Below are 25743 nucleotides of genomic sequence, written 5' to 3' on the forward strand. Positions count from 1 at the left end.
TTTTTTTAATGGCCCTTCCCCTTTGCTGCTTTGCCTGTCCGTCAACAACGAGCATATCAAACGAGCAAAAAGTCCAGTTCATTTTTTAGATGTCATTTCCAATCAAGGAGTACAAAGAAGAGGGTGTCTGTTGGTGACGTTATACTACACTCATGAGTGTATGAGCTTAGATTCCCAAGGGCTAACTTTTTAGTAGCTGGAGAATCAGAACCTAATTCCAACGGATCGAACTTTAAATCCATATACTGCTTCAGTAAACCATGCCACCTGATGGGGACCTGAGCGATTTGGAGTGAATTGATGTTTAATGTCCGAACTGGGATAAAAACGCAGTGCTTCTGATCTCTCTACCGAGCGCTGATTTCTCTCTCTTTTTAGTGGGACCTAGTAAGCAAGCCATGAATACCATTTCCAAAGCCCTGACTATAGCACTTTGAGGTTGGCGTGGGAATTTTGTTCTTCCTCCAGAGGTGATGTGTAATATATATTGTTTCTTTTGTTTTACTGGTACCCCCATCTAGGAATCAATTGTAGCAAACGCTGCCTATAAATCTCTGTCACATTTTAGCGCGGGAGAGCATACCATTCTTCATCTGCCCGAAGAGGTAGGCCTTTCTGCTTTCCCAGTGGTATCTCTTGACTGCTGGGGTTCATAACTGTATTTGTATTTCCTCTCTTTGAAGATTTTTAGCTGACGCATACGTAACTCTAGATATGTTGTCTATAAAGAATGAGAACTTACATATATTAATTTGTCTAATCTGTAAAAGACTGGAGAGGTCTTAGACCCCACAGATAATGAACTTAAATCTCTTGGAAGCAGATGGAAGGCACGTATGGTGTTGACGAAGTCTCTGTAGGTAACTGCATGCCGGTGCCCCTGGCTTACCCCGGAGGATCTGTGTCACCGTAGGAACCATTTTGCCCAGTTTGCTACCTCCTGGAGTAGTTCACTTCCAAGCATGGCCTGCATAGACTAAGGTTTAGGCAGCCTGTGCAGCCAGAGATCCTTATTTGTGATACAAAATTGAGATGCATGTGAAAAATCTGCTATTTTAATTCATTTAGTGTGAAATGATACATAGGTTAGTCCCAGGGAACTGGATGAAGAAAGGATCATTCTTCTAAGAGTTAACACATTGTGTGACATTATCTTAGTTTATATGTATATGTATATGCATATACATACATATATATATATATATATACACACACACACACACATATATATATATATATATATATATATTTTAATTTCTTTGAAGCTCTATGCTTAACGTGGCGCTTGAACTCACGACCCCAAGACCAAGAATCGCATGCCTAAGCCAGCCAGGTGTCCCTCTTAGTTTTTAGATTGAAAACATACAACCTTTTCTAATATCTACTTAATATGACCAGGTTTAAGTTACTAGGTTATGTTAAGGACCTAAGTGTATGGATCTCACATTTAATGTTACTGCTAATTTAAATGCGTATGAACGTTTATTGAATGCCTCTAGAGTGTAAAGCAGACATTGTGTTAGAAGAAGTTACATCTGATGTTACCCAGAATCAGTCCTTAGGTCAAATGGCTCAAGAAGTTTTGATACAAATGTCTTAGGATCCTAAGGCATTAAAATGGGTTGACTTTTTCCTTGGGACTGAGTTTTTATAGAGGTTAGTTGCCAGTAGGAACAAGGCAAACTTGTGTTTATTGAATTGAATTGGAGGGATTGTTGAAAGCCTCTTGTAAAATCAAATCCTAACTAAGGCAGGATTTCTCACGTTGACGATGCAAAGACAGATGGGCCAGTTTGTCGTGTGGCTATCCCAAATGGGAAGACTTAAGAAAAAGTGTTCTGTAACTCATGAAATTAAAAAAGATGAACTTCAGATTGCACTGGAGGTCTCTTGTTGGGATGAGCACTGGGTGTTGTATGTAAGTGATGAATCCCCAAAGCCAAGGGCACACTGTATTATATACACTGTATGTTAGCTAAGTTGATGGTAAGTTATATTTAAAATAAATAAACACGTAAACGCATAAAGAAAGAAAACAAAGAAGTTTAAAAAAGGAAAAGGTAAAGGTAAAAAAGCTACATGTAAATTTTGTATGCAACTGCCTACCAGTAAATTGGGTACAACATCTGGAAAGATACTTTTTATTATTATTATTATTATTATTATTATTATTATTATTATTTTAATAAGCAATTGCTAATTTAGATTACAGCATCATAATTACCTTTACTTTTAGCTATTATTCATGAAATTTGGAGTAGTAGCTTTGGAATAGTAGCTTTGATTAAATAACTCCCACATATTCCTAGCTGTTTAGTCTCTACCTCTTTAGGTATTGATATGTTTATATCTTTTCCTACTTTAGCATTATGTTCAGTTTCTGGTATTAGAGTTTAGATTCAGTTAAGGGCTATGCTTAGTCAAATATTAGATACTTTCTTATTTATTTAGAGAGTGCGCACATGTGCCCACGGCAGGGAGGGGCGGAGGCGAGGGTGGGGTGGGGTGGGGGGAGAGAGGGAGAGTCCCAAGCAGGCTTCACGCTCAGTGCAGAGCCCAACACAGGGCTCAGTCTCATGACCGTGTGATCATGACCTGAGACATTATCAAGAGTCTGACGCTTAACTGACCGAGACACTCAGGCATCTCTATTAGATACTTTCTTAATCTAACTGTTCAATGTCCTCTGCTAGCTGAGGACATGTAAATAGCTCTTTTTACCTTCCAATGTAAAGGGTAGTGGTATACTTAGAGTTGGGGTTTCTATATATGCTTGGGTTTTCACCATTAGAGTGTGAAGAACTATAAAGGAAATGTCTAACATTTATACTTTTTCTGCCGTGCTTCTCAACTTTTTTTCTACCCTAACCCCCTTATGGGATACGACCTACTCCGTGAAGTAACAGTGTTCACTGCAGTGGATATTCTCAACTAGGCTTAAGAGGAGGGGACATAAGTGATTTGAAAGAGTCTGTCTTTGACCCCCAGTTTCTGATATAGACGACCTGCCTCCTCATGGAGAATTATTGCTTCTAAGACTGCACAATGCATTCTTCTTCCTTTCACTGATTACTGATTTTCAATTTGGCTGTTTGAATACCTAAGAACTAAAAGTCCAGAAAGTGGTCAATGTGTTTATATCCCAAACAAACCCCGAAAGGCTAAGGATACAACTGAGTCACGTCCCTACCTCTGTTTTATAGATGATAGCAGTGATGTGAAACTGAGGCTCTTCTATAAAAACGTATTTTCAATGGTTTGAAGAGTCCCTTCCAGGTAGGGACTTCTGTTTCTTCCTTGTTGACAGAGATTAGTCACTCTGCACGACGGGCAATTTGACTTACTCAGAAAACTGAAGGTTACCTCTGTACCTTTCCAGTGAAAGTACATCCACATTCTCTCTGTGAAAACTTGTGAAAGAATCTTTTAAATGAGAGTGCTGTAAATTTCAAGTAAAAATCAACAACAAAAAGATACACTGTATCCTTAGCAACAGGACTACTTTCTTATATAATGTAGCTACTCTTGTAAGTACTGTATTGCCTTTCTCTAAATTTACTAAAGAAAGATTTCTTGTTCATTGATACATCCATTTAAACCCTGAAACTTGTTGAAAGCTCACAGATGGATAGAACAAAAGGTGTTGGGAGAGTGGCAGACATCAGTTTGGGTTGAATGAAACAGTCCACCTAAGGTAGGATTGGAACATGTCTATGAGCCCTGGAGTTTAACGAGATACCACGTGAGTTAGGGGTTTGAATATCAAATCCATGAACTCCTCTTCTTGTCATTAGGTTGTTATTAGGAAGTTCTGTGGGATTATTGATAGACACTTCATACTTGTATCAGTTTAGCAATTATTTATTGGACATACACTAAGCCCGAGGCCATATTCTAAGCTGGGAATGTTGAGCGAATCCATATGTTTCGTTGGTTTGTAAAAATATCATCGTTGATCACTTGAAACATGTAAATCTGAAGTTGGTCAAAAAGTTTCAGGGGCTTCTTTGAGGCCTTGTTGATTCCAACGTTAAGAAATGGACAGAAATGATTTTTGTTTTTTAGTTTGTATTTCTTTCTTCTGTTGAACTATTTATTCTTCTCTTTGGCCTTCTTTAGTGTCCCCCCAACCCAATAAAACAAAGCAAACAAAAATAAACAAAAATATAGAGAATTGTTATTCTGGTAAAACAATCAGTAATGGACAAACATTTAGGCAGAAGACTGACTCTCATCTTTGACTTGGGTCCATTAAAAACTATTTAGCTGTTCAAAAAATAAGTTTTTTTTTTTTTTTTTAATTAAAGAATCTTAAGATAGATTGTGTTCTTGATTTCTGGAGTTAATTTTCGAAGTGAGTAATGGAAGAGAACTCATTATGCATCCTGCGTTGGTATTAATGTGGTGTAACCTCTTTGGCTTTGATTTAAGTGAATGTCACTGCATTCATCAGAAGCTGTTTCTCTTTTTAAATAAATGTATGCGGATACTTGACATGTTCTAAATAAAATCCTGTGTTTATGCACAAACTCTTAGATTTTCATGGGTTATACACAGGAAAGGTGGTTAAAAGGTTATCTGTCTCAGAACCCATAGTGAGGCATTTTGTAGTATAAGCTTTCCAATATTCAATTTGAAGCAGATTCTAAAAGTAATTTGTCATTTAATATTTGGCTCTCCATTTAAGTTTCTTCAACAAAGCTTAGCGATAATTGGAAGGGTGTAGTTGTGTGTGTATGTGTGTGTGTTTTAAATATATATGTGGTTTTCCTGGGTGTTTTTAGTAGCTACTGTCATATAATTACCAAAATGTGATAATTTTACAGGTATTCTTTTAGATGACTTCTTTTGACTTTTCTTAGTTGTACACCCATTCATCGCAATTCAGTAGTTATGCACAAAGCAAGAGAAAAGCCTGGGTCTTGCACAGGGAAGCTGGGACAAATACTTCTTTAAGAGGTGAGCGGAGGAGGATGGAAATGAGATGGAACCAAGGTCCAACAATAAGTGCTAATTTGTTCAGAATTAACTCACCTTTGAAGAAACAAATCATACCGTTGTAAGTAGGCAGAATATATCAGCTATTCTTAAATTACAGTACGTCTGTAGTTTCTTTGTTAAAATATATGCATATGTAAGATACAGACATATGCTCTTTGCCACATGGCAGATAAATTAATAGAGGCATCCAGTTATGTGGATGTAAAATTAGACAACATAAGATAGATCGTTATTTTTTTAATCTCCAACCTAGTAGGTCTGTCTTTCTTTAGCGTGTCTAAGAGATATTGATGGTCTGGGTCCTGTGACTCATTGTAAGTAATTTAGGTGGACTGATCAGAAAGACTGGATAGGCTAAAATGTGTGCAGAAATAATCGTGTCCCTTTTACATTAAGTAATTCTGGAATTGGAAGCATTTGGTTGTTTGCCATAGTTCATACACCAGTCCAAATCCCTCTGAAGGTGGTGACAGCTTCCTGCTTCTGCGTCCTCTTACTCTATCCTACCTCCTGTCCCCTTCCCCTTTCTTCTCCACATCCTTCTTCTAGCTTGCCTGCCTTCCTCCTCGCCTTCTTCCTCTTTCTCAACAGCTTTATTGAGCTATAATTCGCATCCCATATAATTCACCCATTTAAAGTGAACAATTCAGTGGGTTTGCTATATTTAAAGAACTGTGCAAGGAATCACAGAGCAACCACAATCTAATTTTAGAACATTTTATTAGTAGTCAATCCCCATCACTCCTTTCCACTCCTGCAGCCCTGAGCACCCATTAATCTACTTTCTGTCTCTAAATTTGCCTAGCCTGAACCTTTTCTATAATGAAATTACGCAGTAAGTATGTGGTCTTTTGTGACTGGCTTCCCTCACTTAGCATATTTTCAAGGTTCCTTCCTCTCCAGCACGTATCTGTACTTCATACCCTTTTACAACTGAAGAATATTCCATTGTGTAGATACGCCACACGTTGTTTATGCATTTACCAGTTCACGGACCTTTGAGCTGCTTCCATTTTTTGGCCGTTTCGAACAACGCGTTCACATTCGTGTGCAAGTTTTTGTGTGATCGTACGTTTTCATTTCTCTCCTTGTATACTGAGGAGTCGAATTGCCGGGCCATGGGGTAGCTCTTCTTTAACTTTCTGAGAACCTGTCAACTGTTTGTCAACGGGGCTGCCTGCACCATTTTACATGCCCACCAGCAGAGCAGGAGCGTTCTGATTTCTCTCTCTCCTCACCATCCCTCTGCATTTTCATATTAATTGAAGTGGTCACCTCTGTGTTCCACCTCCCCAAACCTCCCGCCACCTGTGGATATGGTATGTGTCCGAGCTTTCCAGTGCTTTGATAACTGGGGTGGTAGCTGGTGTTACCCTTGCAGTCTCTAGCTATAAGCATTACTGTCTGTTTCCCCCAGGGTGCCGTTCAAGTATCATTTTCAGTGTGTACTACGATGTGTAAAAGGGACAGGCAAGGCAGACAGACCCAGAACCAACTCCTTTTCTGGATCTTTGTAGACGACTAGGACTGGTTAGAATCTCCAAGAGAACTCCTGATGATACTAAACCTGGCAAGCTCAAAGTATGTAGACAGACCAGAGACACTTGGAAAACCCCGCTTGTGAGAGCCAAAAGGGTTGCAAATGCGCCAGGGTTTTCTCCAGTTTGCACTGAAATCAACAAACACCATTGTGCCCTATGTGGAGCGTACATTATTGTTATCTCTGTAATTATGGCTGGCTTGGTCCTCTGAGAATTGGGTACTCCGTAGTGAATCAGAATTAAATCTCGTCTTGGAAAGTGCTCGTCTAGGCAGGTTGCTTTTATTCCTTCACTAGTGAAGAGAACACTAGTTATGGTTGAAAGGCTTCATTGGAGTGGAGGTTATTATACTTAAGAGAAGCATTTCCTTTCTGTTTTCTTTCATCCCCCTGCAAGAATCCTGACTCAGTGCAGTTCCTAAATGGAACAGTGCTTTGGGGACCTATGAAGAAGGCAGTCTGCAGGAATTGTTAATTATTTCTAAAAATAACTCCGGGAGACAGGCTAATGGTAATGACTGGGTTCTGGCACTTTATGGTTATAGCAACCACTTTTATATATTTTGATTTCCTCCCCTAATGCTTAATTATCTCCATGTGGGCATTATGATGGTGTGTCATTGAAAGTATTAAAAATTTAATTAATTGCTTGACAGTTGTATCTTATAGAAGCTACAATAACGGTAATCTTTTTCCATTTTTAAATTTTTGGTTCAAACAAACCTAACTAATCACAGAGCAACCACAAAAATCTTCAAATTGCAAATTAGACACAATAAAGTATAGCTACCAATTACAGACTTTAGTGTTTTTATATTCTATAGCAACAAACTGCCAAGTCTAAGAAAAAGTCAACTAAAGCATTCTATCCTTTTCCGATCTCTACTATATATTCTACTGGAAGATTTTAAGCTTTGCCACAGAGATATGGCCAGAATCACAAATTTAAAAAAAAAAAAAAAAAGTATTCCGACAAGGCAAATATTTAATTACAAACCATAGAAGTTCAATATATTGAATGTGTCAGTTGTTTGCATTTTACTGTCAGAGGGTGTAAAATTTTATTAGTGCTCTATAATAATCATTGCTTATGCCTGCTTATGGTAATTTTCTTAGTATATTACCACTAGTTCTTTACATGGGTCTGGGATTGTATCTCATAAGATAGAATTTACCATTTAGTTAATCTGAAAATGAACAGGTATTTTAAAATTAATTTTTAATGGTCTTTTGACATTACAGAGCGACGAGTCTAACTCAGTCTTTAAGTCTTCGCATAAAAAGGAAAAAGAAAAGATTTTATGTGACGTTCTACTATTGCCTTCTCTGTCATTTCAGATAAGACCAGAAATCCCTATTCCTGATGAGCTAGAAGAAGATGAAGATGATGAGGGTGATGAAAAGGATCTGGATCTTTCCATTCCTGGCTCTTGCTATCTCAAACTATTGTCGCTTACTGCTCCTTCGGTTTTACCAGGTGACTCCTATTCAGTGGCGGGGAAGCCAGCATTTGTCAGTGTTTTTTACCTGTCCGATGGTGTTCTTTTCTGATGTGTACATATTTATAGTTTACTTTAATTGTAGCTTCCTTTCTATCTGAAAGGCAAAAGGTGTCTCTTTTATAGGGACGGCTTGAGGTGGTGATGGTGTTCTGAACACACGGAAAAACATTAGGGTCGAATAAAATTGCACTGTAAAACCAGTTGAAACCACCATTTTCAGTGAGAAATTAAAATCCATTTCAAAAGCCATATTCTACGAGACAAATTTGCAGTGGGACTTTAAGTCACTGGCTCAAATAACGGTTCTTTATTCTATAAGCTAAATGAAAAGATCGTTAGAATCTGCAGAGATTTCCTGGGTACTTTCGTTACGAATTTATTCTTTCTTTAGAATTATTCCGAAGATGGTATCCATATTCGAAAGCTGTAAATTAATGGATTAAATTGTATGATCATTCAGTTTTGATAAAAAGCTTCTAGGACCGTGACATTTAAAAAAATTATTCTAATTATATCTAATTATTCTAATTCAGTATTAGCCAACATTTTTCCGAGCAGGCACCGATTACCTTGTTCTGTCCCAATTCTACCTTGAATGTACATGGATGTGAAAAGGTCAGCTTCTGAAAATTAAGATCAGCCCACACAAGAAATGTCATCTTGTCAATCATAATCGCCATATCCTATAATAGGGGATTTTTTTCTCCCCCTTGGCTTTACCCCCATGGAGATTAGCTGAGGAATTCAGGCACATGCATACTATTTATTTCTAGACAATTCTGTCCCAAATCCCTGCCTCCTTTCATGAGAGAAAACTGAAATGGAACAACTTAGACAAAGAGTTCACATTTCCTTTTCTCTCGATGTCCAGAAAAGAGCCTTAAGGACTCATTCCTGTTCCCCGTTTCTGTTCTTCCCCGTTTCCCACCTCATGGCCCTGGAGAGTCTAGGATCCCTTTGCGGTTTTAATAGTGAGTCCCGGGAAGGAAAAAAGCCTTCAGTTAAACAAAGTTCCTCCTGCGTCCCCAAATTGCCGTAGAGGTAGAAGTCCTAGTCCTTTTGGGCTTTTTAAATGATGTTATCCAGTCCCCGCCAGGCGTGTGGCGGAGAAAGGAGATGGTGTGGCCAAGGTGTGCTGTTGCTTCTGTCCTCTCAGGATGTGGTGGCCATTAACTGGCTCTTCTACATTGTTTGTACTTGATCGTTACGAGTGCCTTTCCCTGAAAAAGAAGGGGAGGATTTGAGTTCAGCAAGTATGTCTGTTGGAGAAAATTCAGTAGCGTCACGTGGGGGTGCTCTGGAAACTGCCGGGGTCTGGCAAACCGTGTCGCCGTGGGGCCAAGTTCTTTATTTTCCTGGGCCTCCCTCTCCCTGCAGTTACTGGAGAATTCAAAAAAGAACCAGGAGAAAGCACCAGCCTTAGGAACATACGCCCTAAAAGGCACAGGGTGGGTAATACACATGAGGTCTCTAGTTACAGCAGCCAGAAAACCAAATTGCACTGAGCATGAGTGAACCCTGGTCCTTTTCTTCCCTGATGTCTTTTCAAGTAAACACAAAAGCAGCTGCAGAGGAATCCAGTAATTTGCCGCCTTTTAAATAGGGATGTTACTGGTATTTTATTTTGTTTTTTTATTTTGAAATAAACTTAAATGACTTAAAAGAAGTTGCAGGTACACTGTAACGTACCCAGCGGGATAACCTCTCACATACTTTGGTTCATTATTAAAACCAGGAAATTCACATTGGTACAAAGCAATTATTTAAACCATAGACCTGTTAGGGGCTCCTGGGGGGCTCAGTCGGTTCAGCGTCCAACTCTTCATTTCGGCTCAGGTCATGATCCCAGGACTATGGGATCGAGCCCCGTGTCGGGCTCTGCACTGAGCCTGCAGCCTGCTGAAGATTCTCTCTCTCTCTCTCTCTCTCTCTCTCTCTCTCTCTCTCTCTCTCTCTCTCTCTCTTTTTCCCTCCCTCTCTACCCCCTCTCCCTCCCTCCCTCCCTCTTTTCCCCCTCCCCTGCTCATGCTCTCTCTCTTTAAAAAATAAAACAAAAAAACACTATAGACTTAGGATTTCACTAGTTCCCCCCCCATATAGTATATACACTTTTCAGTTAAAGAAATTTTTTTTTACACACAGCATAATGACTTTGATGTTTACCCAAATACTTGCCTATGTCGATTTCTTTCAATTGCTGAGTAGTACTCCATTGTAGGATGTTCCACAGTTTGTCCCCTCACCTATTAAAGGACACTGGGGGGTGTTTTAAAAATTTATATTTAACACCCTGTGTTCTACAGAATTTTCAGCTCTTTTAAATTCTCACCTGATCATCTGGAGGAACAGGGCAAGGCTCAGAAGCAGTAGAAAAGAAATGGTAGTTCCTAGCTTCCTGGCCAGGGAAGATGGTGCTGTATACATTGGTCATACTCATGGTGTCCTACCCTCATTTAAACTCATTTTGGGGGCTTGAGTTAATTTGAGAGTCCTTAGTTCTCTGAAGAGCTTGACAAGGAGACAGAGTTCGGTTCCCGAGTTAGTCTACGCGCAGAAGTGTACTTACCTCCTGACACGGATGAGCTTTTGCCAAAATAGATTCCCTTCTGAGAAAGCGTGAAATTACCTTCTCCCGCCATAGCTCCTCTGTCCTCACAAACATGATCTTTAGCTACATTCTGAGTCGTCTGTACTCACCCCCAGGGTGAAGCAGTCCCACCTGTGCACGCCTATGCAGGAATTGGGGTACGTGGCCTGTGACTGGACGTCGTGCGTCTCTTTCATGTAGATGATGTATTAGCCAGGGGCTTGGCAGAAGAGGCACATTCAGTTGGAGTCCTTGAGGGTTTCATACAGGCACCATTTACAGCTGTGTGGTCAGGTTTGAAGGAAATTCACAAGCAATGGTGCGTTATCCCCAAATGGTTAATGTCCCCCAGCCTGAAGAGGTAAGGAAGGGGACGTAGCAGTCTGGAGAATCGGGGAGAGCGTCTGTGTCGTGGATAGCACTGCCTCAGGGGAGCCAGGGGCTGCAGAAGAGGGATGCAGGCCACTTGTAACAGTCCTGCAGGAGGGTGTCTGGGGACACATGCCCTGACCTCACTCTGCTTCCAACCTGTGATCTTTGGCGAGTGTCTCCCGTTGGAAAAAGCCAACTAAAAGCCGGAGGACAAGGGAGCCCTGCGGATGTAGTCGATAAAGGTTGTCTCCCAACGTACAGAGCAAGGTTGAGAGGGCAGAGGGCCGGTCTGGAGGGGTAAGTGGAAAACATCCCACACAGGCGTTCTCTGGGCTTTCAGTGGAGAAGCGTGGTCACCTCTAGGAAGGTTCTATGTAGGAGTAACGGAACTGGGCGCACAATAGATGCTCCAGTGAGCACCTTCAATTTAATCACAGTCATTTAAAGAGGACTTTGAGACCTATTAAGAATGAAATTCCTGTTTAGTTAGGTGGACCCTTCTTTTTTATTCTTACAAGAGGCACAGGCAGTGGTTTTCCATTTTGTTTTCCATGCCTACCATTTGTTAAGCTTAGATGTGTTCGTTGTTTTTGTTTCTGCATTGGGCAACCTCTAGTGGCCCCTAGGGAAATAACACTTGAGTACAAACCTGTTTTGTAGGCAACCAGCGGTGAAAATGGAGAGAAATGGATGATGGAGCCAGGATATATTTCTGCAGGTAGATCTGCAAGGGCTTGCTCATGGATTTACGTATACGAAGTGTGAGAAAGAGAGGAATTGAGAATGATGAAGGTTTTAAGCTTGAGTAACTGGGTGCCATGTTATAATTTGGGAAGACTAGGCAAAGGATGGGAATCAAGAGTTCCCTTTCACTGTGTGAAGTTTGGTCTGAAATACAGCTGTGTGTGTGGGTGTGCAAGCATGCATGAAAATAACTATATATGAGTTAAGAGTGAATGATGCTCTCCTAACATACTGTGTTTACTTTTGATCTTTCACCTCTTTCAGCTTTGGAGGAATTTTTTACGTCTCTTGTGAAGCAAGAAATGGTGAATATGCCCCGTGGAGTATATCACTCTGCATTAAAAGGAGGTGTTCGCTCAGACCAAGGAAAGACCGTAGCAGGAATCCCCAATTTTATTTTGAAAATGTATGAAACAAACAAGCAACCGGGTTTGAAACCTGGCCTTGCAGGTGAGTGCACTACATAATATCAAGGTAGCGGGTTTGGTTTTAATTAGGAAGCGTTCTTAATTGTATTTTAATCAATTAATTAATTCTTAATTTAGTTTTTAAAATTTAAATCCAAGTTAGTTAACATAAAGTGTTATGATAGGTTCAGGAGTAGAATCTAGTGATTCACCACTTACATATAACACCCGGTGCTCATCCCGACAAGTGTCCCCTTTAGTGCCCATCACCCATTTAGCCCATCCCCCCACCCAGCACCGCTCCAGCAACCCTTAGTTTGTTCCCTGTATTTAAGAGTCACTTATGGTTTGCCTCCCTCTCTGTATTTTTCTTATTTTTTCTTCCCTTCCCTGTGTTCATCTGTTTTGTTTCTTAAATACCACATATGAGTGAAATCATAAGGTATTTGTCTCTCTGGCTGACTTATTTTGCTTAGTATAATACAGTCTAGTTCCATCCACTTTTGTTGCAAATGACAAGGTCTCATTCTTTTGATCGCCACGTCATATCCCATTGTATATACACACCACACCTTCTTTATCCATTCATCAGTCAATGGACTTTTAGGCTCTTTCCATGATTTGGCCATTGTTGATAATGCTGCTGTAAACATTGGGGTGCATGTGCCCCTTTGAATCAGCACTTTTGTATCCTTTGTATAAATAGTCAGCAGTGCAATTGCTGGGTCATAGAGTAGTTCTATTTCTAATTTTTCGAGGAATCTCCATACTGTTGTTATTATTGTTTGTATTTCTATGGTGTTGGTTGTGATCTCTCCTCTTTCATTTATGATTTAATTTATTTGGGTCCTCTCCTTTTTCTTTTTGATAAATCTGGCTAGGGGTTTATCAATTTTATTGATTCTTTCTAAGAACCATCTTCTAGTTTTGTTGATCTGTTCTACTGTTTTTTGATTTCGACATCATTGATTTCTGCTCTAATCTTTATTATTTCTCTTCCTCTGCTGGTTTTAGGCTTTATTTACTGTTCTTTTTCCAGCTCCTTGAGGTGTAAGATTAGGTTGTGTATTGGAGACCTTTCTTTCTTCTTTAGGATTGCTATGTACTTCCCTCTTACGACTGCTTTGCTGTATCCTAAAGGTTTGAGTGTCGTGTTTTCATTTTCATTGGCTTCCATGTACTTTTTAACTTCCTCTTTAACTTCTTGGTTAACCCATTCATTCTTTAGTAGGATGTTCTTTAATCTCCCAAGTATTTGTGGACTTTTTCATTTTTTTCTTGTGGTTGATTTCAGGTGTCCTAGCGTTTTGATCTGAAAATATGCATGGTATGATATTGATCTCTTTGTACTTATCGAGGGGCTGATTTGTGACCCAGTATGTGATCTACTCTGGAGAATGTTCCCATGGGCACTTGAGAAGAATGTGTATTCTGCTGCTTTAGGATGAAATGTTCCGAATATGTTTGTTAAGTCCATTGGATCCAATGTGTCATTCAAAGCCATTGTTTCCTTGTTGATTTTCTGCTGAGAGATCATTGCTGTAAGTGGGGTGTGAAAGTCCCCTACTATTATGGTATTATTATCGATGAGTTTTTTTTTTATGTTTGTGACTAATTGATTTATATATTTGGGTGGTGTCAAGTTGGGGGCATAAATATTTACCATAATTAAATCTTCTTGTTGGATAGACCCAAGGTATAGGTTTTTAATGTCATGATTTAACTTCCACTTTCAAGAAGGATGTGATGGGTCATGGCAGAGTGCTGCTGCTGCTAACATTTAGACACAACTGGATAAAATGGCAAAGATAAACCACATTGTAAAGGCACTGGAGAATTATTGAGGCAGAGATAAGTAGATTAAAATCACAGAACGGAGAGAAAGAACATTTTAGAACTGTGCCCCCCACTGCCCCGTGGAAGATAGACAGTGATTTCGGTTGTGGGCTGGGACTGGGGCTTGGCCTAGGAAGAGGTCTGTTGGAGTACAGAGAAACTAGTGGAGCTTTTAGTGGTGGCATGGGTCTAGAGTGATGTGATGGTTAATTTTCTATGTCAACTTGACTGGGCTAAGTGATATCCAGGTAGCTGGTAAAACATTATTCCTGGATGTCTGTGAGTGTCGTTCTAGAAGAGGCTAACATTTGAATTTTTTTTTTTTTTTAACGTTTACTCATTTTTGAGACAGAGAGAGAGAGCATGAACAGGGGAGGGTCAGAGAAAGAGGGAGACACAGAATCTGAAACAGGCTCCAGGCTCTGAGCTGTCAGCACAGAGCCCGACACGGGGCTCGAACCCACGGACCGCGAGATCGTGACGTGAGCCAAAGTCAGATGCTTAACCGACTGAGCCACCCACGCGCCCCTAGAAGAGGCTAACATTTGAATCAGTAGACTGAATAAAGAAGTTTACCCTCACCAGTGTGGGTGGGCAACATCCCAATTCACTGATGGCCTGAAGAGAACAGAAGACTAGTAAAGGGGTGAACTTGCTCTTTCCTTGGCTAGGACATCCATCTCTGAATTACACTACCATCTTTCCTGGGTCTCTCCAGCTTGCAGACAACAAGATTATGGGACTTCTTAGCCCCCATAATCTTGTGACCCAATTCTTATATAATTCTTATATAATATTATATTGATTGAGATTCTGTTTCTGGTTTTGGTTCTCCGAAGACTCTGGCTCATAAGCTGATAAGCTGAATAAGCCATCTAATAAGCTATCTGGCTAAATTTTGAGTTTGTACTGAAAGTTAAGGCTGGCGCTTCTAAGAGGCAAAATGCAATCTCCAGCCTTACGAAACAAAGAAGAGCAGGGAGAACGAGACAGAAAACAAAGCACACAAGCAGTGAATTGATAATGATGATCTACAGCTCTTTTCACCTGGGTGCACTTAACTTGTTTTGCCTCAGCTGGAGGCTGAAATTCAGGCTTGACCTTGACAAGAGGCTGGTGCAGGAGGCAGAGAAACCAACAGAGATCTTGTCATTCACGCGGTGCCTGCATGGCAAAACTGGAGACTTGCAGGCCTTCGACACATAGTCTATTTCTCCGTCACGATATTTGTCAAATTTTGAAGCTTGATGGGATGGGAATGAAAGAGGTGAGCCAAAAACCTGTGACACATCTGAATCTCTCATAAGCTTTCCGTATTGAGGAGACTGAGTAGGGTGTCAGATGAAAGTCTTGGGGGAGGTGCTCCCTAGGAACAGGGACTCTCAGGTAGACCGAGAGTTACCAAAGCTATAATCAAGCCTAATCCAGTTCAATCTCTGATGCAATTTCATGATCAGTCCTTCACTGTATCTGTCTGACAGGGGAGGACAGCTCCTCTCTGATTAAAAAATATCATTTAGATTTTCCTGTGGTTCCTTTGTATACTGTCCAGTATATGATGAAAAAGTCCTGGACGCACGAAAACGGAAGAAACTTTGAAATGAAGGGGACAGTTCATGGAGATAAAGAGGTCACTCCGTTAAGAAAATCTCACAGTTCTAATCGGGGTGCACAAAATGACATAATTTCAAAATATATGAAAGAAATTAGCAAAGCTAAAAGTTCAAATAGGCACACCTACCAGAAGGGAAGTGGGTGGGGGAATGGGTTATATGGGTGATGGGAATTAAGGAGGGCACTTGTGATGAACACCGGGTGTTGTATCTAAGTGTTGAATCACTACATTGTATACTTGAAAGTAATATTACACTGTATGTTAGCTAACTGGAATTTAAATTTTAGAAGAGGACAAACCTACAATAGAAGTAGGACACTTTAAAACCTATTTTAAATAGCTTGATGAAAGAGCAGACAAAAAAAATCAGTAAATTTACAAAATATCTGAATAAGACTATGAACAAACTTTACTTAATTGACATGAAAAGCATTGTAACTTACAGTGATAGAATTCTTATGTTGCTTAACGGTACTTGGGAAACTTACCAAAGTGACCATATATATGACAGACATAAACTGCAAGAAATTTCAAAACATTGAAGTTATTTAGAGCCTGTCTTCTGATGTTGGTGGAATTGAGCTAAAAATAAAGAAAAAGATAGCTAGAATGTCTCCAGTAGCCTCAAAATTGAACAGTATACTTATAAATAATCCATGGATCAAAGAGAAAATAAAAATGGAAATCAGAAAATATTTTTAACTGAATCATAATGAAAACAAGCCACATGGCTTATTGACCTGTGGGATGAGCCACATGACCTGTGGGATGTAGCTAAAGCAGCATGACATGGAAATTTGTTTCTTTAGTGCATATGTTAAAAAAATAAGACAGGAAGACAATCATGATTTAAGCTTCCATTTCAAGAATAACCTAAATTAAGCTTAAGGAAAGGAATAATAAAGATAAGAATAAAAACAATAAAAAACATATAATGAAAATCACTGCCAAAAATCGAATCTTTGAAAACTTTAATAAAATTGATAAAGCCATTGTAAGTCTACACAAGAAAATAGAGAAATATGGATTACCTCTAATCAGGAACAACAAAGGAGATGCCTCTTCAGACCCTACAGCGTTCAAAAAGATCATAAAAGAATATTATAAAGAACTTTTAGCCAATAAGTTTCACAGTTGGGACAGGATGTAGAAATTCATCAAAATATAAAATTTTGGAAAACAGAAGGAGAAATAGACTATCTGAATCGTTCAATATGTATTAAAGAAATTAAATCCGTAAAAACTTTCCTACAAAGAAAACTCTAAGTGCAGATGGCTTCCTTGGTTAGTTCTTACACAAAAATCAAGGAGGAAGTAATAATCATCTTTCATAAATTCTAACAGAATGGAAGAAGGGAACACTGTTGATGCAGTCAGCATAATCTTAATACCAAGTGCCAGAAGGGAATATTATAAACCTGTACACCAACCTCTCCCACTGAAAATAGTTGCAAAAATACCCCAAAATATGTTAGAAAACTGAATTCAATACGTAGAGGGTAATATATAACAATTGAGTGGGGTTAATTCAATGTTTGAAAATCAGTATAATCCAGTACGTTAATAGAAAAAGGCAGAACAATCCTCAGATGATCTCAATAGATGTAGAAAACACCTTTGAAAAGCTTTATTCCCATTCATGATACAAAAAAGACTCTCGTTAAACTATGAATGGAAGGGAACATTTTAAAAAATGTTCATGTATTTTGAAAGAGAGAGAAAGCAAAAGGGGGGGGAGGAGCAGAGAGAGACCGAGACAGAGAATCCCAAGTAGGTTCCACGCTGTCAGTGCAGAGCTCGAGACAGAGCTCGAACTCACCAAGTGTGAGACTAAACCCCAGAGACACTTAACCAACTGAGGCGCCCAGGCGCCTCTGGAAGGGAAATTTTTAAACTTCTAATAAAGAACAGCTACAATGTTGTTTTTGTACTTAATACTGAAAGATTGAAACTTGTACTCCTTGAGATTGGGAAAAAGATAGGGATGTTTGTTATAAGCACTATTATTTAGGGGCGCCTGGTGGCTCAGTTGGTTCAGCGTCCAACTTTGGCTCAGGTCATGATCTCGCAGTCCTATGAGTTCGAGCCCCATGTCAGGCTCTGTGCTGACAGCTCAGAGCCGGGAGCCTGCTTTGGATTCTGTGTCTCCCTCTCTCTCTGCCCCTTCCCCACTCATGCTCTCTCTCTTTCTCTCAAAAATAAAGATTAAAAAATTTTTTAAATAAGCACTATTACTTAGTATTTTTTTTTTAATTTTTAAATGTTTATTTACTTTTGAGAAAGAGAGACAGAGAGATGGAGTGTGAGCAGGCAAGAGGCAGAGAGAGGGAGACACAAAATCCACAGCAGGCTTCAGGCTCCAAGCTGTCAACACAGACCCGAATGCGGGGCTCGAACCCAAGAACCGTGAGATCACGACCTGAGTCAAAGTTGGACACTTAATCGACTGAGCCACCCAGACGCCCCTATTATTTAGTATTTTAATAAAGACTGTAGCTAATGTAATAAGCCAAGAAAAAGAAATAAAAGTCATAAGCATTAGAAAGGAAGAAATAATACAGTAATTATTTGCAGATGACAAATTAGACATTAAAATAGTCATTAGTGGGGTGCCTGGCTGACTCAGTAGAGCATGTAACTCTTGATCTCAGGGTTGTGAGTTTAAGTCCCATGGGGGGCATAAAGCTTAGTTTAAAAAAAATAAAAATAGGCATTTGTGATTATTTAAATAGTCATTATTTGCAGATAATGTGTAGTAGACTGTGTAGTACATAGAAAATCCAAAATAATCTACCGACTAATTGGGATTAATAAATGGGGGGCCTGGGTGGCTCAGTCGGTTGAGTGTCTGACCCTTGGTTTCAGCTCAGGTCTGTAGTTCATGAGCTCAAACCTCGTGTCAGGCTCTGTGCTGACAGTGTGGAGCCTGCTTCAGATTCTCTCTTCTCTCCCTCTCCCTCTCCCTCTCCCTCTCCCTCTAACTCTCCCTCCCGCCCTTCTGCCCTTCCCCTGCTTATGCTCTTTCTTTCTCAGAATAAATTAAATAAAAACTTGAAAAAAAGAGGATTAATAAATGAATTCAGCAGGGTTACTGCATTACATACAAAGGTCAACATACAAATCAATTATATATTTTCATATACCATAACAAATAAAATTTTAAAACTGTACCATTTATAATAGCACTGAAATATATTAATTACCTAGGATAAATTTAGCAGAGTGTGTAAAACCTTTGCACTGGAAGCTACGAAATATTATGGAGAAAACTTAAAGAAATCCTAGTAAATGAAGTGATACACAATGTTTATGGACTAGAAGACACCAAGTTGTAAAAATGTCAGTTCTCTTCAAATTAATAGATTCAATCCAGTCCCAAGCAATATCCCACTTAAGATCTTGGAAATTGACAAGCTGATTCTAAAATTTGTGTGGAAATGCAGAAGACCAAAAATAGCCAAAGTAATCTTGAAGAATAGCAAGAAAGTAGGAGGATATATAATACCAGATATCAAGGCCTCTTATAAAGCCACAATAGTTGACAGAGTGGGGTGCCTGGTGGCTCAGTCAGTAGAGTATCTGACTTCGGCTCAGATCGTGATCTCACAGTCCGTGAGTTTGAGCCCCGTGTTGGGCTCCGTGCTGACAGCTCGGAGCCTGGAGCCTGCTTCGGATTCTGTGTCTCCCCGTCTCTCTCTTCCTCTCCCCCGCTCACACTCGGTCTCTTTCTCAAAAATATGTAAACATTAAAACAAAATTTTTTAAATAAAATAAAAAAAAATTGAGAGTGCAGCATTGTTGCAAGGATAGACAGATTTACCAATGAACAATATAGAGCATCCAGAAACAAACCCACGTGTCAAGGTCACCAGATTTATTACAAAGGGGCACCACAATGCTATGGAGAAAAGGGATGATCTTTTCAACAAATGGTCCTATAATTAAAGTCTCAAGTTATAAAAATAGTAATGAATTATATTAAAATCAAGATCATGGGTTAACCAAAATCTACCTTTAAGAGTGTGAAAAAGCTGGCCACGGAATGCAAAGAAGATATTTACGATACATATTTGTGATAAAGGACTCAATTTAGATGATATCGAGAATCTTTTGCAAATCAACAAGAAAGTCACTCAATTAACGAATGGGGGGAAAAATGGGAGAAAGAATTGAACACATCTTCCAAAAGAAGAAATTCAGGTGTCCAGTGAACATACGAGTAGATAGTTAACTTCCTTATCAGAGAAATCCAAATTCATACCACAATAAGATACCATTAGCAGGATGGCTAAGGTGAAAAGAGATGGAAAATAAAAAGTATCGGTTAATATGTGGAACAACCAGAACAGCTGCTGGGAATATTCGTAAGTTAGTACAACCACTTTGGAAAACTGGTTCTGAGCCAGTTCAGATCCTGTTTTACCTAGTTATTTCAGTCTCAGGGATAAACCGAGATGAAATCACCAGAGACATGCTCTAAGGTCCACAGGAGCATTCTTTGAGTAGCCCTCAACCTGGAAGCTATCTCCTTGCCTACTGGCAGTAAAATGGATAAATCAGTTGTGTTACATTCACATGAGGGAATATTACTCCGCAACAAGAATGAGCGTTCTGCAACTGCCACTATTGGGGCTGATTCTCGCAATGATTATTTGAGTGAAGGAAGCCAGATATAAAAGCATATATACAGTCTGATTCCATTTACATAAAGTACCAAAGTAGGCAAAATGGTCATTAGAAGGTTGTAACCGTTGGGGTGGGGGTGGATGTGACCAGCAGGAGACATGAGAAAGGCTTCTGGGATTTAAAAAAAAATTTTTTTAAACGTTTATTTATTTTTGGGACAGAGAGAGAGAGGGCATGAACAGGGGAGGGTCAGAGAAAGAGGGAGACACAGAATCTGAAACAGGCTCCAGGTTCCGAGCTGTCAGCACAGAGCCCGACGTAGGGCTCGAACTCACAGACCGTGAGATCACGACCTGAGCCGAAGTCGGACGCTTAACCGACTGAACCACCCAGGCACCCCAAGGCTTCTGGGATTTTGATAATGTTTTGTTTCTTCATCTGGATGCTGATCATATGTTGTTCGCAGGAATTCATTGAGCTGTATGCTCAATGTGCACTTTTCCTGTGTTGTATATTATACTTCAATGAGAAAGGTTTAAAAATGCAATGATCTTTGTGTTTTAAATTATCTTAGTTCTTGAGTGTGTCTTCTCATTGGCTCAGTTACCCCCAGAGAGCTTCCAAGACTACTCTCACTCATAGTCTAGCATTTGGCTGCCTGTCTTTGCTTTTCAGTTGACACTGGGGGCCAGCCAGAACTGGGAGTTCAATTCAAGAACTTAGTTAACCCAAGTGGGGAGGACAGGAAGGGTTAGAGGAGGAGGAAGGAGGGAGAAGGGGAGGGTGAACACACGGTGAGTGTAGGGATGAAAGAAAACTTGTCCACTTGTGGGTGTAAACGAAAGGGACCCCTGTTATCAGGAGGTCCCAAAGATTGGTATTGGTGCAAGCATTTCTCATTCATTGGAATTTATTCTTTTTTTTTTTTTTTAATTTAATGTTTATTTATTTTTGAGACAGAGACACAGCATGAGCAAGGAAGGGGCAGAGAGAGAGGGAGACACAGAATGTGAAGCAGGCTCCGGGCTCTGAGCTGTCAGCACAGAGCCCGACACGGGGCTTGAACTCACAAACTGTGAGATCATGACCTGAGCCGAAGTCAGACGCTTAACGCTTAACCGACTGAGCCACCCAGGTGCCCCTCATTGGAATTTATTCTTAAAAACTTAAACTTCGTGAATGGTTACTTCTAGAGATTAAAATAAGGTGCGAATTGTAAATTTCTTCACTTATTTACAAATGAATAAGGCTTGTAAATAAGTGATAGTTTGAATAGAGTAACAGCTGAGGTCTTGTATGTCTTCTGTTTTTTCTTTCCTTAGACACCAATAGTCAAAAATCATAATTTGCTTAGTAAATTATTTTCATTTCTAAATACCTCTATCCAGGTTGAGTGAATACGGATTATTGAGAATATGATTAATGAATTTTTCCCATAAGAAGTGTTTTTATAAGTTTTTTTTTTTTCAGGTGGTATGTTATTTTGTTACGATATTTCAACGTACCAGAGTAAAGATGGCAAACCATTGAATCGACTGATGGCCAGTAGAGGGCGAAGTTTCAAGCAGACATCGCTTGCTCTTGTGCATGAGGTAGGTGCCTTGCCTTACCTGTAATTTAATGTGTGTTTGGAAATAATTTTTCTCTTTATCACGATTAACGTAAGTTGCTTTTAAAGGCAACCGACTGGGTGGCTCAGTCGGTTAAGCGTCCGACTTAGGTTCAGGTCATGATCTCACGGCTTGTGGGTTCTAGCCCCACTTGGGGCTCTGTGCTGACAGCTCAGAGCCTGGAGCCTGCTTCGGATTCTGTGTCTCCCTCTCTCTCTCTCTCTCTGCTCCTCCTCCATTCATGCTCTCTCTCTCTCTCTCCCTCAAAAATAAATAATAAAACATTAAAAAAAAATTTTTAAGGCAATCACAATAGTTGACCCGATTCACTACTAAAATATTTGGATGTGTTTCTGAAAGAAACTAGCACGCTTCTCCCATTGCCCAGCCTTGTTGTTAGGGAGTGGTACGTACAAATTTGGTTTCTTTCATTGTTGTTAAACTCTTATTGTTCAGAATAAATGCTATAATAAGTTTATTATTTAAAGAAATAATCTTGCCTATTTCTTAATTTGAATCCTTTGCAAGTATGTAGGGCACCAGTGTTTATGTATGGTGTGAATTTTGGGAATGAACAGTAAATAAAAGTGTTTAAGGGGGGAGAAAAACCCTTTGGTTTTAGTGTTTATTCTATTTTTTTTTAGGCTACCCTTTTATTTTTTAATTAAATTAAATTTAATTTTAAAGTTTATTTATTTCAAGAGAGAGGGAAAGAGTGTGAGCCAGAGAGGGGCAGAGAGACAGAGAGAGAGCATCCCAAGCAGGCTTCACGCTGTCAGCACGGAACCTGATGCAGGGCTCAGTCTCACAAACCGTGAGATCGTGGCCTGAGCTGGAATCAAGAGTTGGACGTTTAACAGATCGAGCCAACCAGGCGCCCCTAGGCTACCCTTTTAAAATAAAGTTATGTGATGCCATGAGACGATTTATATAAAGTCTGATCATTGCAGATCATAACAACACCAGAGGGAAGAGGGAGGCTAGAGAGCACATGGGCAGTGTGTACTTTGGTGTTATCTTTGCACGTCTTATGACAGTTACTTGTTCGGGTGTGTATAAATTAAAATATATAAATGAATAACAAAATATAGCAAGGAGGCTTATTTTATATAATTAAGACATGGTAGGTTAACATCAGTCAGTTATAAATGAAGATAAAAATTGTGAAGTATGTAATAGTTTGATGTCAAATTAATTAGAGCTCCTACTGGATGTTTGTACTAAATCTCATTTTGGTGCATAATTTATATATCTTGGCATCACAGAGTTTCGTCGGATTATATTCTGCATCCTACCAGTTAGCATAGCCAGTTTTTAGAGACCTATATTTATCCTATGCAACCGTGTTCTTTCATATATTCAATTAGAGTTGAAATTATGTAAATACTTGGTTCAAAGCCTTTTTAGTCTAATTCAGTGTCTTCACTTAACTGAGGAGGGAATGAAGATCCGGGAAGAAAAGAGGTTTAATTTCATGAAAGAGAGAATGTAGGTGATTTCTAGATTTGTTTTCCCTGATATCTTATTACTTGCCTATGGAGAAGGTAGAGTTTGGTGCCTTTTTGTATTTTTACGCTGTGCACCTAGGAGATTGAAGGATAACCACAGTGTTAAGTATTAATGGAAAGCTGACTTTAAAAGTCACCATCAGAACAGAAACAATAAAAATTGTTAACACAGGGAATAGCAGAAGGCAATCTAGTAAATTCAGCAAATGGCATCAGAATTTATGGGGTGTGGCTTGGATATGAACAGAGAAAATATTTGGATTAAAATGCTTGTTGCTTGTCTTGTAGATGCCTAGAAAATTTCAAAGAGATGAGAAAATATTTTATTTTATTCATTTTCATATTATTTATTTATTTATTCGTTTATTTATTTTGAGAGAGAGAGCGAGAGAGCGTGCACATGTGTGCTCAAGCAGGGAAGGGGCAGAGAGAGAGAGAGAGAGAGGCAGAGAGAATCTCAAGCAGGATCCACACTGTCAGCGTAAAGCCCAGTGCGGGGCTCAAACTCACAAGCTGTGAGATCATGACGTGAGCCAGAATCGAGAGTTGGACACTTAACTGACTGAGCCACCCAGGAGCCCCGAGAAATCTTTTTTTACAAGTCAGCTGGAAGATATATTGGATAGAATTTTGTCAAACCTGTGGTGGGATTTTTGTTTGAATTCATCCTATTGTAATTCATTAAAAAAAAAAAAGGCAGAGATAGAGAATGAATCACCCATTTTCTCAAACTAGGCAACAACAAATAAGAGTTTTAAGATCTGGTTAATCAGAATAATAATTGGAATAATAATAGCTAATAACCAGCTCAGGCGTTTTAAAAATTGCCGTGTGTGTGTGTGTGTGTGTGTGGCAATTTATATATATAAATATAAATTCCTTTTTTTTTTTTTAAATGTTTATTCTTTTTTGAGAGAGAGACAGAGTGTGAGCAGGGGAGGGGCAGAGAGAGAGGGAGATACAGAATGGGAAGCAGGCTCCAGGCTCCAACCTGTCAGCACAGAGCTTGATGTGGGGCTCGAACTCACAAACCGTGAAATCATGACCTGAGTCAAAGTCAGACGCTTAAGTGACTGAGCCACCCAGACACCCCTATATCTAAATTCCTTTAATCTCTACATTGACTCTGTGAGGTTGGTATAGCTATTGTGCTCGACATCACAGAACTAGTAAGTAGAGGAGCCTGGAAACTGATCCCAGCAGTGTGACTCAGGGTGGTCCTTGAACTACCCTCCCTAGTCCCAGGTTAAGCAGAGAACATTTAAAAAATACCTTTGGATCTTCCCAAGATGACTCTAGTATTTGCTTTGTTGCAGTCCTTTTGGTATTATTACAGCTCAAGTTCCTTCAGACTTGCCTTGGGTTTCTCATCACTGCTTCTGGGTCTTTTTATTTAAAAAAAAAAAAAAAAAGTCTGTCATGAGAGTTTCAGTTGGTTTATTCAGCCGTTGATGGACCCTTGGGTTGTTTCCAGCTTTTGGCAATTATGACTGAAGCTGCTATAAGCAGTTCTCGTAAGGTGTACGTGTGGACATCTGTTTTCATGTCTTTTTGAGTAAATAAAGACGTAGGCTTGGGCTTGCTGAGCCATCTGGTAAGTGAATATAAGAAACTAGCAAACTTTTCCTGGTGACTGTCCCATTTTGAGTCCCCGCCAGCAATGGAAGGGAGTCCCGGGTGCCCTGCCTCTTTGCCCATGCGCAGTATGACCAGTTTCTTAAAAGCTAGCCGTTCTCATACATGGATAGTGGTTTCTCTTTGTGGTTTTGTGCTTCCTTAATGACTATTGATGTTGAGCATGTTTTCATGCATTTTTTGCCATTCATATCTTCCATGAAGTATTGTGTTGTTTTACCTTTTTTTAAAAAAAACCAGGTTATTGTTTTCAAATGAGAGTTCCTTATATATTCTGGCATAAATTCTTTCTTAGAAATGTGTTTTGCAAAAAAAAAAAAAAATTTATACTGAATCTGTATACTTGTCTTTTTATTTCCTTGGCGGTGTCTTTTGAAGAGCAAATTGTTAGCTTTAAAGAATTCCAGTTTATCAAGTTTTTCTATTTATGTTCTTGCTTTCTCTCCAACCCAAAGCCTCAAAGATTTTCTGTTTTTTCATCATACCGAAAAGAAATTCTGTACCTATCAGCAGCCACTCTCCATTTTCCTCTCTCCCTAGCCTCTAGCAACCACTCATACACTTTCTGTCTTGATAGATCTGCCTATTTTGAACATTTCATGTAAATGGAATTGGGCAATATGTGGTCTTTTTTGTCTGACTTCTTTCACTTAGCATAATGTTTTCAAAATTTGTACTTGCGGTCACGCGTATCAGTACTTTATTTCTTTTTATGGCCTAATAATATTCCATTGTAGGGACATACTATATATAGTTTATC

General features: G+C 39.4%; 1 protein-coding gene across 6 annotated transcripts in view; it reads left to right on the forward strand.

Annotated features, from left to right (window-relative positions):
* Positions 1–25743, forward strand: part of FOCAD (focadhesin) — a 319096-nt gene that overhangs the window by 197861 nt on the left and 95492 nt on the right. For all 6 annotated transcript variants that reach the window (XM_053907986.1, XM_053907983.1, XM_053907987.1 and 3 more), the window contains 4 exons: positions 522–605; positions 7880–8018; positions 12011–12196; positions 21701–21822. In XM_053907986.1, the coding sequence (XP_053763961.1) occupies positions 522–605; positions 7880–8018; positions 12011–12196; positions 21701–21822 (531 nt within the window). The remainder of the gene's footprint in view (positions 1–521; positions 606–7879; positions 8019–12010; positions 12197–21700; positions 21823–25743) is intronic.

The sequence above is a fragment of the Panthera pardus genome, unplaced genomic scaffold, assembly GCF_024362965.1.
Source record: "Panthera pardus isolate Hobbes unplaced genomic scaffold, ASM2436296v1 HiC_scaffold_20, whole genome shotgun sequence".
In the NCBI taxonomy this organism is placed as follows: Eukaryota; Metazoa; Chordata; class Mammalia; order Carnivora; family Felidae; genus Panthera; species Panthera pardus.